Below are 15,392 nucleotides of genomic sequence, written 5' to 3'. Positions count from 1 at the left end.
AGTCCTGGTTCCAAGTTATTTGATGTTATGGCCATTTTCAAAACAAACTAGTTTCAAAAAAACTGTAGCATAATTTTAATAATAACTCACCAGGAAGACTAACAGGTAGTTCAAAGAGCAGCGTTAGTCACCTGAAGATGGCCTTTCCAGTCCTGGTTTCAAGTTATTTAATGTTATGGTCATTTTCTAATTTTAAATTGAACTAGATGGACTGTGATGCTTCAAAGGGAATAACATTTAAAAAGGTCTAATCTATAAATTAAAAAATAAATGGCATTAAAAAGATTAATGGCCTTAAAAAAACTAAAACCATTTCGAAGATAGATAGTGTCACCATCACCATTTACACTGTCTAATGTTATGAACAGACCTTGGGAAATAACACGTTTAAAATGGTGCTGTTGTTGGGAGTCATAATGACGGCAAAACAGTAAAATGTGGCTTACTGTGATCTGAGTGTTACACAGACAACATATTGGTGCATCAGATCCAGATAAAAGAAAACGATGAGTTAAAAAACTGTGACCAACACGTAGTCTATTTAGAGCAACTAGACAGTAGTTCGAAGGAATCTTAGGATCCTTCCCAGGCTTAGAGAAAGGAAGAAAAATAGCCTGGCACCATGCGTCAGGAAAAATATTCTCCTGCCAGATCCAGTTAAAAACAATACGAAGAATAACAAGAAAAGTAGGAGATAGATGGCGTAGCATTTCACAGTGTACATCATCAGGTCCAACCAAAATGCACTGCTAGACTGATGAAGGGCCAGTTTGAGTTCCATCACTGTACAGGGACAATTATACTTGTAGAGACAATCAGCTTGAAAGGAAAGAGATGATCGCTCTGCCTGAGTCTTGATGGCTAAGAAGGTAGCAGAGAAAGCAGAAGTGCTAGATATCCTACAAAAGCTTTCTGCTTGAGTGTCAGTGATGCTCTAGGTATCAGATACTTCCTGGCCATCAGAGAACAAAATCGAGAGGGAGACAGAATTATATTGGCCAATGACCTTTCAAATCTTGTCCCATACTATTTTGGAACTGGTGGAAGAAGATATGCTGGTTGTGAACTTAATCCAAGATTCCTTCTGGCTTTGACTTCTTACCCACCGAGCACATGCATAAGTCTGCTGGAAAGCAATGCAGCACGAGAGTGTGGGATACCTACGAAAAGTATCCCAGGCCTGTTTTTGAGCCTTCTGTGCCATGTGGCATACAGGATTCCACCACGGACAAGGATATAATGGAAAACGTGTCAAGGTTTTAGGAATACATTGAGCAGCTGCTCGTATAATACAGTCAGTTACTGCTGCCACATAGTTGTCTATTAATGGCAGGCTTAAGTTCTGCAAGAGCAGTGAAAAGGGCCAGTTTGCGTGATCCAGCTTCCACTGGGGGCATGGGGGTCAAGTGGCACTGGCCACGGCCAGTCTCTCTCAAATTATAGGAAAATGATCACTGCCTCATGCATTATTGTCAACCCTCCAAGAAAAATGGGAGAATAGTGAAGGGAAGCAAATTGTGAGATCAATAGCAGTAAAGGACTCACTAGGTGCATGCAAATAAGTAGAAGAACCAGTATTGAAAAGAGAAAGGTTGTGATCAGAGAGAACATGCTCTACAGAGCAACCTCTCCTATGAATATCAGCACTTCCCCAGAGAGGATGATGCCCATTAAAGTCCCCTAGGATTAAAAAGGGAGACGACAACTGTTCAATGACAGCATCAAGGTCTGGTTGATCATAGGTTTCTCTGGGCAACAGGTATTGAGAACAAGCAGTGATGGTATGACCCAAGGAAACACGGATGGCTATGGCCTCCAAGGGTGTGTCAAGTGCCAAAGACAGGGTGGGCACATGCTGATCAATCAACAGTGCCAATCCTCCATGCTCTCGTCCATCACACAACCTGTCATTTTTGTACAAAGAAAACTGCCGAAAGGTGACTGAATCAGCAGGATCCAGAAATGTTTCCTGTAAGGAAAGACATACAGGATGGTAGGAAGCATGATTGTTTTGATGTCATCCAGATTAGAACATAAACCTCAAAGATACATTGTATCAACGTGGCCATTTTTATGTGTAGGCGAATTGGGTGGAGAACCCTTTTTTTCATGGCCACGTCTTTTTTCTTTACTGTCTTTATTCAAGAGAGGTATATCAACATCCACGGAACCTGCACTCCCATTAATTGCAGTAGTAGTGGGACAAAGTGCAGCAGTATAGTCCAAGATGAAGTAGTGGACAGCAACTTTTGAGCCTCAGGATAAGTAATATTATGAAACTCTGCACCTCTTTCTTCCAACCATTTAGGGCAAGAACAAAAGTAGTGCAGGTGAGAGCCATCACAACTGATGTAATGAGGCTCTGTTTCACACTCATAGGCATCATGGTCTTTGCCACCACAACGAGCACACGTCAAGGCACCACGACATGACGTCTTTGAGTGATCGAACTGCTGACACTGGAAACATCCGAGAGGGTTGGGAGTGTATGGCCATACCTTGCAATTAAGATAACCTGCCTTGATGGTAGCAGGTAGACGTGGTGATGTAAATGTTAGAATGAGGACATTGGTTGGCATTGTAATTCCATCTTTGTTAGTAGAGATACACATCACTGCAGAAACTCCTTGAGTGGAGAAACCAGCAAGAATCTCTGACTCGGGGATGTTCTTGAAATCCCTCTCAACAATAACTCCTCATGATGAATTCAAAGTAACATGAGGTGTAACCTCAACAGGTACTTCCCCAATCGCCTTTGAATGCAAGAAATGTGTTGAAATGTGGATGTTTCCACCAATATGTCACCAGATCGAAGCTTCTTTACTGACTTTGGAGAGCCAGCAAGTCCCTCTAGTCCCTTCTGAATGAAAAAGGGAGACATTTTTCCTAAAGGTTTGTCTGAAAGAGAATGTAGGATAAGAAAGTGAGGTACAACAGGTGTTACAGATGTTAAAGACTGCTGCTCAGAATCTTCAAGATAGTCATTTACCTATGGACTGTTTTTTCACTCTTTTATTTAAGTTGTTATTTGGAGGATCCATAATAAAAAAATAAGGAATATTTCAGTGCCCACTGACCCCACCCATCATGGAGCCCTATTTGGGGACACACTACAATGTCAAACAAGGACACTGCAGCAACATCAGGGTTTCGTGAGCACTATACCCAAACACTAGCATCAGATACAATGTCCACAACACCTGTTGAGAACATCCAACACTGGTACTTGGTTGACCATAGCCCAAGTGCACCAGCCGACTGGCCCAAGGAGGACCACCCCAAGGTAGCCCGTCTACAGGTATTCAAGGCCAAAGTGGTATGTTAGGGTTGGACCCCTCAACCACCAGGATCCTCTCCTCCCCTTCATGGGTTGCCATGCACAGCAAACATGTGGGTGGATGTTTAGATCCCAGAGGAGGTAAACTAAAGAAGAGTACCTTTCCCAGGAGACCCCTACCACGTACAGGAATAAGCAATGAGGGGAGAATGACCTGAAGACGGAAGACTTCTGAAATGTGGTCCTATACACTTGTGTTTTTTATATAACACAGTTACCAGCCACTTCAGTGTACTCATCATGAGTACTTTGTCTAAACAATCTATCAATGAACAGAACTTGTGAAATCAACATAAGGTTAATTCAAATTTAATGTAATAGTTTTCATCTACTTACAGTAAAAGATAAAATATTATTTTCAATATAAAGTTTTAAATATTGATGCTATTATCTTCAGCTAGATAAAGATGTTTAGAATATTTTAAATACAATACATTCATAAAATTGTATATAAATAAACAACTGCTACTACTACTGCTAAAACCAAGCGCAATTAGCAATAACATAACTTACTGGACAACAAGGGAATATTTATAACTACTTGTTACATTAGCTGGTAAAAAGTGTTAATTTAATTAAGTAGTTAGTATTTATTATTTTTTCTTTTTTAAACCCTCTACATACCCCATAAGAACGTTGATTCTGTCTGTTTCCCGAAGTTGGGACTGGTGACTGATTTTGATGAGCTGGAAAAAAACAAAACAAAAACAAGTCAACTAAAAAAAACAGTTAAAACATATCTGAAGACAGCACCTTTGAAGTTTTAAAATTTATATAAATATAATACTTCTAATTCTCACCTCAATGTTTTGCTCAAGATTTATTTCAAATTAATATCTTTTTTTGTGAACTTATTTAATTTGCACAGAAAAATGATAAAAGCTTACTTTTCTGAAACAGTTCTGAGGATTTTTGCCTGTAAACAATGAGCTTATTCATATTTTTATAACTTTTTTGCCTGTCTCACAGCACAGGTTATTATTTGCAAAAAAGCATCAATATCTCCTAAGATTTTGCTTCTGATTTGGTTTTTATTTATTGCTTCTCCAATTTTGTCACCATACTCCTCTCATACTTTTACACCCTCATGGCACATGTTATAAATTAGCTTTGAAAGTATCCATAGACAAAGTTTAAATACACTGGCTAGAACAGATTATAGATTATACAAGTCAATGGAGAATTAATAACGGCTGGCTGAGAAGAAACCTCACCGTTTTAGAAGAAAGTGATTAGATGCAAATTTCTGCAGAGCACTAAAACAGAATTTACTGGGAATAAATTAAAGATCTAACAATTCTTTTGTATTTTCTTTAGACATTCTTTTTGTTCTTGACATCCTAGTTAGGCTTAGAGAATAGTGAAGAGAAAAAATTTTTGATGGCTCAAGTTCTTGTCTCTTTTATTTTATTGATGATTTATCACATTTCAACAATACAGATGAGTAGAAAATACTTTAAGAAAATGAATATATTTACAAGAGAAAAACTGATCCAGACCAAGAATGCTGTTACCTAACCAGATTTGATGCCACTGTGATACAGATGTTCATTTTAATCATGTTTTTTGTTTTATAATTGGAAGTGACAGCTACTGCTGTCTGCAAAATTATGAATCAAAGGAAATGTTAATAAACACTAATGAAGTTGAAACTTATTATGTATATAAAATTAACCTTTTGAAAAGAGAATTAAACAATTAAAAATTTTATGATACAAATATGTATTTAACTTTTTTTCCAAACAGGATCTCTCATTAAGAATTCTGGAAATTTCACAACGTAAAAAATAAAGGAAAATGTAAATTGAATTGTACAATTTTATCAAGTTGTTACTCAATAATACAAGGTCAAACTGAGATTAATGCAACTTGGTTAAATACTTCCACTGTAAAAAAATCAGTGGTCTGACCAATGACAATACTCTGGTCCAAAGAATCTTAAAGCATTTAGCAATGTATGTTTTTTTTCTGAAACTTCAGTCTCCTTCTATATTTTAATGCAGCATTTGATTAAGTGAAATTTTGGAATTTGGTATTACCAACATGGTCAAATACTACCTGATAACAACTATAAAATATCAATACTGGTATATATCTAATTTTAAACCATATATAAAACCGAATGTACTTTGGTATATCCATGACAAAAAAAAAAAGAATGAAAGAAGGTTGCCACGTTAACTAAACTAAAGAGACAAAGAAAGAGACTGGTGTTATTTTATGTCAACACACAAGGGACAAAGCAGAAAGTTGGTGTTATATGGTGTCAATACAAAAGAGAATGCAGAAAAGTGGTGTTATATGGTGTCAATATAAAAGAGACAAAGCAAGAGATTGGTGTTATATTAAATTTTACTTAGGCCCTAGTATAATCTCTGTATATTAGATTTTATATTTGTAACTTATTAAGAACATATGAAAGTACTATTCCAAAACATTAACAAAAGAGGTTACCTTTCAAGCACTTTCCCAGGTGCATATAAATCCTGATACAATTTTTATTCAAGTCAACTTAACACCACATTTCTTATAAATAATCTTTATTTTACTAGTAATTTTCTTTTTAAATCAATATTCATTTCTAATCATGCATTAATACATTTAAATAAAATATTACATAAATTCAAAACATAAGATTTTTACCTGCATTTGCTATCTCAGCAAACTGTCCATTTAAGACTTGCCCCTGACGACGAAAGTTCTCAGCCAGCTCAGGTGGGAGTCTCACTGCAACTAGTCGACCATCAGGAAGTCGCAAGTAAACTCCTTTGGGAGTCCTTAGTACAAGGATTTCTTGACCAGCAGGAAGGACTATAGATTGACCTGGTACTGAATTGGATGGGATACTGACAGCTGCCATTGGAAAAAAGAAAAAAAATGTCAAACCAAAACTGCTAATGTATATAAACATACAGATGAAATATTTGGCAAGTCATTCATTGAAATTGCATAGCATTTAAGAAATAATCTGTATTAAAAATCTAAGTTTAAGTTTTGCTCCACAGCAGCTTAAAGAAAACAAAAATGTTTGCACAGGACATAATGGACAACGACAGCCAACTTTTTTCTTCTAAACCTGAATTATTCAAAAATTTCTTAACATCATATATAAATAATAATGTACAGACAGAGACATTAATCACACCAATTCTCAGCTATGACCAATTCTCAGATTCTAATATTTAAGATTAGTAGACAAGATATGGCTGATTTGCTTGTAATAATGAAAAAGCCAATGGAAATACACCAAAAAAAGGAACTTGAAACATAAAACAGATACATTGACGGTACACAAATTGGGAGAAATGTATAAAGGTGTTGAAATTAAGAGACACACTTCACAGAATATGGTAAAGAAATTACTGAAAAGTGAACCTGACATGATCAGGAGTTTACTTTTCCACAGCTACACCAATACCACTTTACAGCATATAACCACGGCTGATCCTCATGGATATGCTAGTAAAGGGTTAGCAAAAATGTTTTACTTATTGCAATTAAATATAAAAAACTATTTGCCAATTAAAATTATAAAAAATGAACAAGTATCAACAACAGGTGGCCATAATCATTTTTAACAAGCAAAGCTATCACTCAAAAAGTTCACTAAATTAAATATTTTAAAAGCATTTAACTAAGACAAAAAGATGCAATTCAGGCAGCTAACTCTTTCAGCACAGGCTCAGTGTGCTGAAAAAACAAACAAACAATGTTCTAATACTTTTGTGCTCATTAAAGTTTTAATGGTATAGCTTTTTCATTTCTTTATAGTTTTAATGCTATAACTTTTAAATTAGTAAAAATATCTTCATGAAATTTGACAGATTATCAATAGACATTACAAGGTTTTTGTATGCAAAATATCAAATTTTTTTAAAATTAAAGTTTTAAGAATTTTTAAGTAATGCTTTTCTCATGCCTTTTTTATTTTTGAATGTTTGAAGATTGAAAATACTCTCATGCATTAGAATATTTTCAAATTTCACAAGTGAAATCTTTATATTTTATTTGTACAGGTTTGGTTGATTTGACCAACCTTGTAACCACCATAAAAAAAAGAAAGAAAAGAAAATGAATATAAATTATGCTTTTTCATTCTAGAATGACTAGAAATAATACAAAGCCATAAATGTTTAGTCTAAGTGGCTTAAATTTCATAACGTTATGCATTTATACATATTTATTATTTTTCATTATACTGACCTTTCAGCAGTGCCCATCTAACATTACAGAAGTTGCAACAATGCAGAACACATGTTACTGTATCCAAGAATATATAGCTGGCCCTTAAAAAGTGACTTGTCCTGGATGTGTTTTAGCAAACTAGTATTTTGTACAATACAGTCACATTTCAGTCATAATACATATGTATTTACTACTTACAAATAATTTCCTAAATCTATTTTTATTAAAATACAAAACAGTAAATAAAGAAGTGCAGCAAACAGTCATCTCTTCTAATTATGAGCTTTGTACTCAAGCTGTTGCTTGTCATAGGTTGCTAAGCCTCAAATTTAGTACAAGGAGGATGTAAAATTTTTTTTGTTAAATATATACACACACACACACATCTTGAAATAATGCAAAATCATAAATTACTGTGTAAATAGCACAGAATTCCACTATAATTTATCAATCTTAGTAACTAAGGTGTAGTTGGGTCTAAAAAAAATATGAAAGTTTGAGGTCACTATTTATTGTAATGTCTTATCTCACTGCTTGAAATCTTGCATGAAAAGAAATGTTTGCCATGCAAAAACTTCAGAGGCTTGGAAAACCACAAGGGGGCATTCTGAGCTTTCAGTTAGTTACGCATACATGATTGGGTGAAGTAGGTGTATGTGATCAACTATTTTCCAAAACTGGAGAGGTAGGCAAGGCCACCTTCATTGATTTAATAAGTACATCAGTATATCAGAAAATAGAAAAAATAGGGAGGTTTTTATGTTGTATTCTAGCTTATCAATATCAGTAATTTCAAAATCTAATTTGTAAGAAACTGCAGACTTTGTACTCAGTATTCCACGTGACATAGAAAAAAATTGATGTTTAGGATTTTAATATTTACTTTAAAATAAATTGTCTAATACATAATACTATAATTTAAATTATACTCTACAATTTTGAAACCAAACTTATTGACATATTTATAAAATAGTAGTTCATTACACTTTTGAATGAGTCAATAAACAAGATTACATCCTTTGACCCATGTTAGTAGGGTTAAAACCATTATCAAAGGTTTTTAAAATTGCATTCATTTACAACTAAAAGCAACAGCAGTACCTGATTATTGCTTTCAAAAGTCAAGTTTTCCTCAGTTGTGATCAAAAGAAAATTTCAAATAAGAACACAGGAAAAAAAAAAGATGATAAAAGCATGGATCAAACCACAAAATCACTTAAATTAGAAGATATTTTAATAACACAGCAGATTTCAAATCACATACAAGCAAGAGAAAGAGAGAAGGAACCACATAGTATCACTAACATCCATCCATGGCTAAACAACATATATAACATCTACATCCTGAATCTTATTTTCAGTCATTTATTTTGCTATGAATTTATTGGAAGAGCAAGTTACAAGAAAGTTAAAATAATGTCATTCCTTAAATAAACATTTTAGGTAATTTTATCCTGTTTAAACAATATTTCGATATCACAATGCAATTTGTTAATTATAATACATGGTTTCTTTTCAATTATGTGAAAAGGTACAGGAGGGCTATATATGCTAGTGATCTCTAATTTAGCAGTAATAGACTAGAGGGAGGGCAGTTAGTCAACACTACCCACTGCCAACTCTTTTACCAATGAAGAGTGGGATTGGTCATTACATTGTAATGCTCTCATAGCTAAAAGGGCAGACATGTTTGATGATGGGATTTGAGCCTCTGAAAGTATACAAGGAAAGAAAAATATATATTTAATTATACCTCTGATGCTTAAACAAATTAAGATCAACTCACTAGTTGGAACTGTCACTCTCTGAACATTAACACCTTGCTTCATAAGGAATTGGATAAGAGGCACATATGGTGAAACTTGACGGCCTCCCACCATATTACTCATGGGCTGCACAGGGACTGAAGTAGATGGCTGGGATCGAGCATACCATGTACCAGGATAACCACGAGGTGGTCCATGAAGTGGAGGTCTAACAAAACAGACAATTAAAAAGAAACATTGACAATTATGAATCATGCATTTGAGAAACATTATGCTTATAATTTATAAATTATCTCAGTGAATAAACAGCTTCCTTAAGATATGGCTTGTACAATACCAAAATATGGATATTTAGTTGTTTTATTCCAAAGTTTATTTGTATACATTAATAATAAGTTACTTTAGTTACACTTCACTTTTAATTTAACTCAGTTAAACCTTGTGATGTACCCACAAAATGATGCCTGTATAGAAAGAGTTAAACATGGAATTCATGGTATCACATTTTACAACTGTAATGATACTGTATTAGCAAGTTCTTATTATAGTGTGATTAACTAAGAGATTATATCCATAAGATTGTTCAAATTTTTACAAATTCTGTTCATTACAAAGGGCTGAGTACATTATATTAACATGATTTTGTTCATGCAAATCAGCAAATCACATGACACCTCCCAGTTGATATTAGGTTAAGATGAAATTATGTGTATCAAAACTAAATTTCTACATTCCATAGGTTGTGTGATGTCACAAAAAAGTGGTTGCTTTTGTGAAGGATATGTAACAGCCCTTTCCATTGTAAAACATTCATAAACTCGTATCACAAACGTGTTCAGATCAAAGATTCAGAATTTCCAAGATAAGGATATCCCTTGTGCTTAATGACACTGGGAAAAAAAGGTATATGGATTAAATTAAGACACTAAGACCACCAAGAAAGAGACCTTAACCAAGTTGTACCCTCAATCATAGTAAGCAGTGTGTGATCTGTGAGAGATGAAAATCCATGAATAAAGGCCAGCGTTAAAATACCCCCATGTGCCTCAAACAACAGTATACAACATACTGTATTTGCTCAAATATAATGAGCACTTTTCTCCCAAAAAATACCTACCACAACATTTACTGCACAAAAGTTCAAGAAAGCAAGTCTGATGAATGCTAGTAACACTTCAAGCAGTGATAAAAATTTATGTGAAGGTGAATGTATTAGTTTAGTGTATAACCACATATAAACTTAACAATTTTCATAAAATTGACACATACAAATAATTTCAATGAAAGATTTCCTATAATTTTTTATACATCAAAAGTTGTTTACTGTATTTAGCAATACAGTTTGTACAACTGATGTGTAAAAACAAATTTTATTCCACTGAATCTTTCAAAATTAAAATGCACCTTATATTCAGGCAATTAAGAAGGAACTTGAGTCTGTAAATGAGACCCAAAGGACAACAGTTCTCCTAAATAAGATCTCCAGACAAACTTTTTGTTCAACTACTGCACATTTCAAGTAGCTGTAGAATGAAGTGGGTGTTCATGGAACCCCATATAAAGATACACCAGTCAAATCACCAGATGCAGAACATACATATTTCTGTGTAAGTAGAATATTGAAACATGCAACAAGATATTGTCATACCAATTAAATTATGAAAAGCATTTAAGGAGTAGTGATTTGTTTTCAACATCAAAATCTTATGACAGTCTTTTGTTAGGGTTTATTTTTTGTTAAGCACAGAGATACACAACATGTTTTGTGAGTTCTGCCTGTTGTAAGAGCAAATTCCAATTCTTAGTGTTAGAAAACCTGAGATTTCTCACTGAGCCTTGGGGGCTTTTGCAAAGAAAACTATGCTGCAAGAGAATTGGCAAGATACAGTGATCAAATAAAAGTATAAATGGACTTGCAATATGGACTTTAAAATGTGGCAGGACTAAAATCATTTTAACATAACATACCCAATCTTTGTAATTGTGGTATCAGAATATGAAATTTGACTTTTATTTTTATCTTTAACTGATTTAAATTCTCAAAATTTACTTATGGAATTTGAAAATAAAGTTATCTTGAAATTACAAAACTTTACCTTCCCAAAGGGTTTACAGGAAATTGGCCATTGTTAAAATAAACAGGTTTCATAAAACCACTTCCACACATACTGGCTCTTTTTTCTAGTTCATAGGTTTGTTTGGCAATACGTTTTTCAAATTTGGTAAGTTTGAGCTCTTTTCGGTCAATCAACAGAGATTCATGTTCAAAAGGTTCCTGTTTATGAATCACAAAGAAAATGCTTGACTTGCACACATATATATATATATATATATAAAACCACAACTTCTCATGAAAACAAAAAATGTAATTCCATACAAAATGTACATTACATAAATGCTTTATCAAAGCCATCAGAGTAATAGCAACAACAACAAAATAAAATAAAAATTAAAATTTCAACTAGAAAGACCGACAAGTCTTAGTCGGCAGCTAAAAATTTCATGTTGTTCACAAACTAACATTTTAATATAACTTTGATACTTTCTTTCATTAAAAATATCCAATCACTGTTATTAACTTTCTGTAAGTAAGCTTCAAAGAATACAGTAAGATAAAGAGAGAGAGAAAAAAAAAAAGCACAGTTATCTCCCTGATAATAACAACAACAAACTATTTTAGCCAACATAAAATACTGGCTAAAAAATAATTTTTTTTTTAAGTTTCAACCTGAGGGTAAAGGTTTTTTTCTTCCATCTTTACCATCAAAATGTGAATTCATTTACTAAACAAATTTTAATTTTATTAATAATGCATGTTAGCTCTTCCACAGTTTGTAAAAGAAAAATGAAGCTCTATGGTTATCCTTCTATAAACTATTAGTTTAGTTCTTTATATTTACTTTACTAAGGCAGTAGTTCATATTCTGACACAAATAACGAATCACTGGGTCTGTTGCTTTTGCAGCAGAGTCAGAAAGGTCTGGAACAGGGTTTTCTTCTTCCTGATAGTTAACAAGGTTAGTGACTTGACTCCAAGTGAAGTTGGTACTTGGGTTTAACTCATCCACAACACGATCTTAGGAGAGAGAGTAAAACCAGAGGACACCAAAAATAAAAACCAGGTAACAAAAATATATATCTGTTGCTGCTACACTTTCAAAGGAATAAAAAAAATGTTTAAATATTAACTTGTAAAGTGATTACCACTGTCAGTAAAGTTCACAATGTTTTCTCAATGGATTTCCAGTGAGAAGTCATGTTTAAAAGAATAATTCCCACTAACAGTGAGATAGGCATAACATTTTAGACTAAACTATTGCTTATTAAAACTAGATTTACAGTGAACCAATCATTAAAACAAAAAAATTTAAGAACATAATTTAAAATAAACATAAAAGAACAAAACAAAGCATTGCTCACCACCATTTACCTTTATTACTGTTGCCTAGGATAAGTAATTTTTTCTAAATATTTATTAAAAAAGTCGCACAAATAAGGACAGATTTGTCTTGTCAAAAACTGACACAAGGAAGCCTATAATATATTTTAAAGTATATTTTTTCTAACATCATAACAGAGTTGATGAAACCTCAAAGATATCAACCCCATTACTTTTCTGCTTGATTTTGCAGATACAAAATTATAACTCTTATCAACTTATGTCAGCTTTGTTTGCTTGCCATTACATTGTTGAATGTTTCAAATACACAGTTGTTGTGAATGGATGGCATTATATGAAATGTCTACAAGGCTTACACATTAGAAATGTCTAAGCGATAAAAGTCGCCTCGTAAATGAGAAAATATTTTTAACCTGTTCCTTACAAAAGAATAATCTATTTACCTTATTTTATTGACATATATTAGTGCATTTTCTCTGTCATAATTTAAGTTGAACAATACTTACCTACATCTTATATAAAGCTTCTATTACACACACACACACACACACACACACAGATGCTTGGCAACTGAAAATATCAATATAAAATAAAACTGTGTGGTTAAAAACTATATGAAAGATAAATGAGATATACATACATGTAAATATTCAAACCATAATATTATTTTTAAATAATAGCTCGCTTATAAGTAGGATACACCTGTGATACATGTTGCTTCATAATGATAATACATATGATCTATGTATTAATCTAAAAAGGCTCCACTTTTCACCTAGTTCAAATCAAAATAACATAGCAGCAGCAGCATACCTGACATTCCCTGCTTATTAACCTGTCGTTCATATATTTTGTTTTCCAAGCTGTTATCAGTAACAAGTCGGTAGATGTGGCAAGGTTTAGACTGCCCATAGCGGTAGATTCGACAAACTGCCTATAATCACAAATAAAAGGATATCATACAAAAGGCTTGTACTTAAAGTTACATGTTTCAATGCATCAGCTTGCTTCAATAAGTTATAAACCATTAAATATTTTCACCATTAGTTAATAATTAATCTAACCATAAAGATGTATTCAGTGCATTTTGTGTGTGCCACCACAGTGAAAAATTAACAATGTAAGTTAGTATGGCTAACATAGATATTGTAAACATTTAAAATACAACTGCTTATATCACTAAATACTGACCATTTTTAAAGTACACAAACAAATCTGATTACACAGAAAAGATTATCTTAATTATATAAACTAGAATAAAATAGACTGACTCGAATATTTACATGAAATACATGCTAAAGTTATACATCAAATAACAATGATTACAAGTAGAGAATGTAACAATATTTGTATTGTATATTTAAAAAAAAAAATAAACATACAGTGAGTACATGAATAAAGGTCAAGTACACAAAATGGTCAGGACACATGCAACATATCTTACATAAGAATATATATATCACTAGAAAATTAAATTTTGCATCAGTATGATGTAAGGACATACAAAACCTTCACAAAATGGCACCAACATAAACAAATATTCTAGTCAATACAAATAAAATTTCACTTGAAGCCACCATTTTCAACTATACTGTATCGTGTAGCAATTCAAGGTTATGGAATTCAAACATTTAATTAAATAATTAAATAGGTGTGGTACAAAAATAGATTGTTTCTAGTATGAGTAAAAAAGTTGAAAAGACATTAGGTATATGGCTTAAGTTTTGTATGCAATCTATTGAGGACATGGGTAAAGTGTTGTTTTTAAGTGCTATTTTCAGTGGAAATAACATCAAATGACATAACATCTTAAATTGTTTAAGAAAATGCCTACACCCTCTAGAAGAAAGAGGTCCTGTCCTTACGATAAAAATTGGTTTGTTTTTTATTAATTTTGCACAAAGCTACACAAGGACTATCTGTGCTAGCAGTTCCTAATTTGGCACTGTAAGACTAGAGGGAAGGCAGCTAGTCATCACCACCTGCTGTCAACTCTTGGGCTACTCTTTTCCCAATGAATAGTGGATTGACTGTCACTTTATAAATGCCCTCATGGATGAAAGAGTGAGCATGTTTGGTGTGATGGGGTTTCAAACTTACTATATAAAAAAAATAATCATGATTAACTAATCAGTTACATTCACTTCAAATTCACACACTTCATATAGAATAAAAGTTTAAACTGACATTAAACTCAGTTTTGAGACAATGTAGGCAGCCCTGATAAAATTATAACAGATGAAGCTTCTTAAATTTATTAATATTTGTGTAAATTTAATATTTTGAAGCATACAGATCACTGGAGTAACCATTATAAAGCTAACAAAAGACAAGTTATTTAAGTAATCATTTATGTAACAGAACCAATATTACTTCATCATTAAAAGATGCTGCTTTCTTTCTTATATAAACTACTAATTGATCTGTGTGGTGTTACCACTGATTGCATATACAAGTTTTAAATAAAAACTATTTGTAATTTGGTGATTCTCTCATTCTAACTATTTGTTACATGAAAGAAATTATTCTTTTAGTAAGTGAAGACAAAATTATTTCTGTCGATTTTAAGTATATGAATGAAGCATTTAGTTATAAAAAATGTTTTAGACCATAATGGAGTTTAGTATAGTATGTTAAGAGTATTGTCATGATGATTATAAATATTATTGAAAAAAATTTTAACTTGATGTTATTGGAACAGGAC

At 32.8% G+C, this 15,392-nt stretch overlaps 1 protein-coding gene across 3 annotated transcripts in view; it reads right to left on the bottom strand.

Moving 5' to 3' along the window:
* LOC143222136 (helicase ARIP4-like) overlaps positions 1-15,392 on the bottom strand; it is a 66,510-nt gene that overhangs the window by 8,065 nt on the left and 43,053 nt on the right. For all 3 annotated transcript variants that reach the window (XM_076448157.1, XM_076448155.1, XM_076448158.1), the window contains exons 16-21: positions 13,502-13,622; positions 12,189-12,364; positions 11,385-11,563; positions 9,309-9,496; positions 5,981-6,190; positions 3,962-4,023 (exon numbers count right to left, since the gene is read on the bottom strand). In XM_076448157.1, coding sequence (XP_076304272.1) covers positions 3,962-4,023; positions 5,981-6,190; positions 9,309-9,496; positions 11,385-11,563; positions 12,189-12,364; positions 13,502-13,622 — 936 coding nt within the window. The remainder of the gene's footprint in view (positions 1-3,961; positions 4,024-5,980; positions 6,191-9,308; positions 9,497-11,384; positions 11,564-12,188; positions 12,365-13,501; positions 13,623-15,392) is intronic.

Source organism: Tachypleus tridentatus, chromosome 8, assembly GCF_004210375.1.
Source record: "Tachypleus tridentatus isolate NWPU-2018 chromosome 8, ASM421037v1, whole genome shotgun sequence".
NCBI lineage: Eukaryota > Metazoa > Arthropoda > Merostomata > Xiphosura > Limulidae > Tachypleus > Tachypleus tridentatus.
This window is presented reverse-complemented; position numbering and strand designations above follow the sequence as displayed.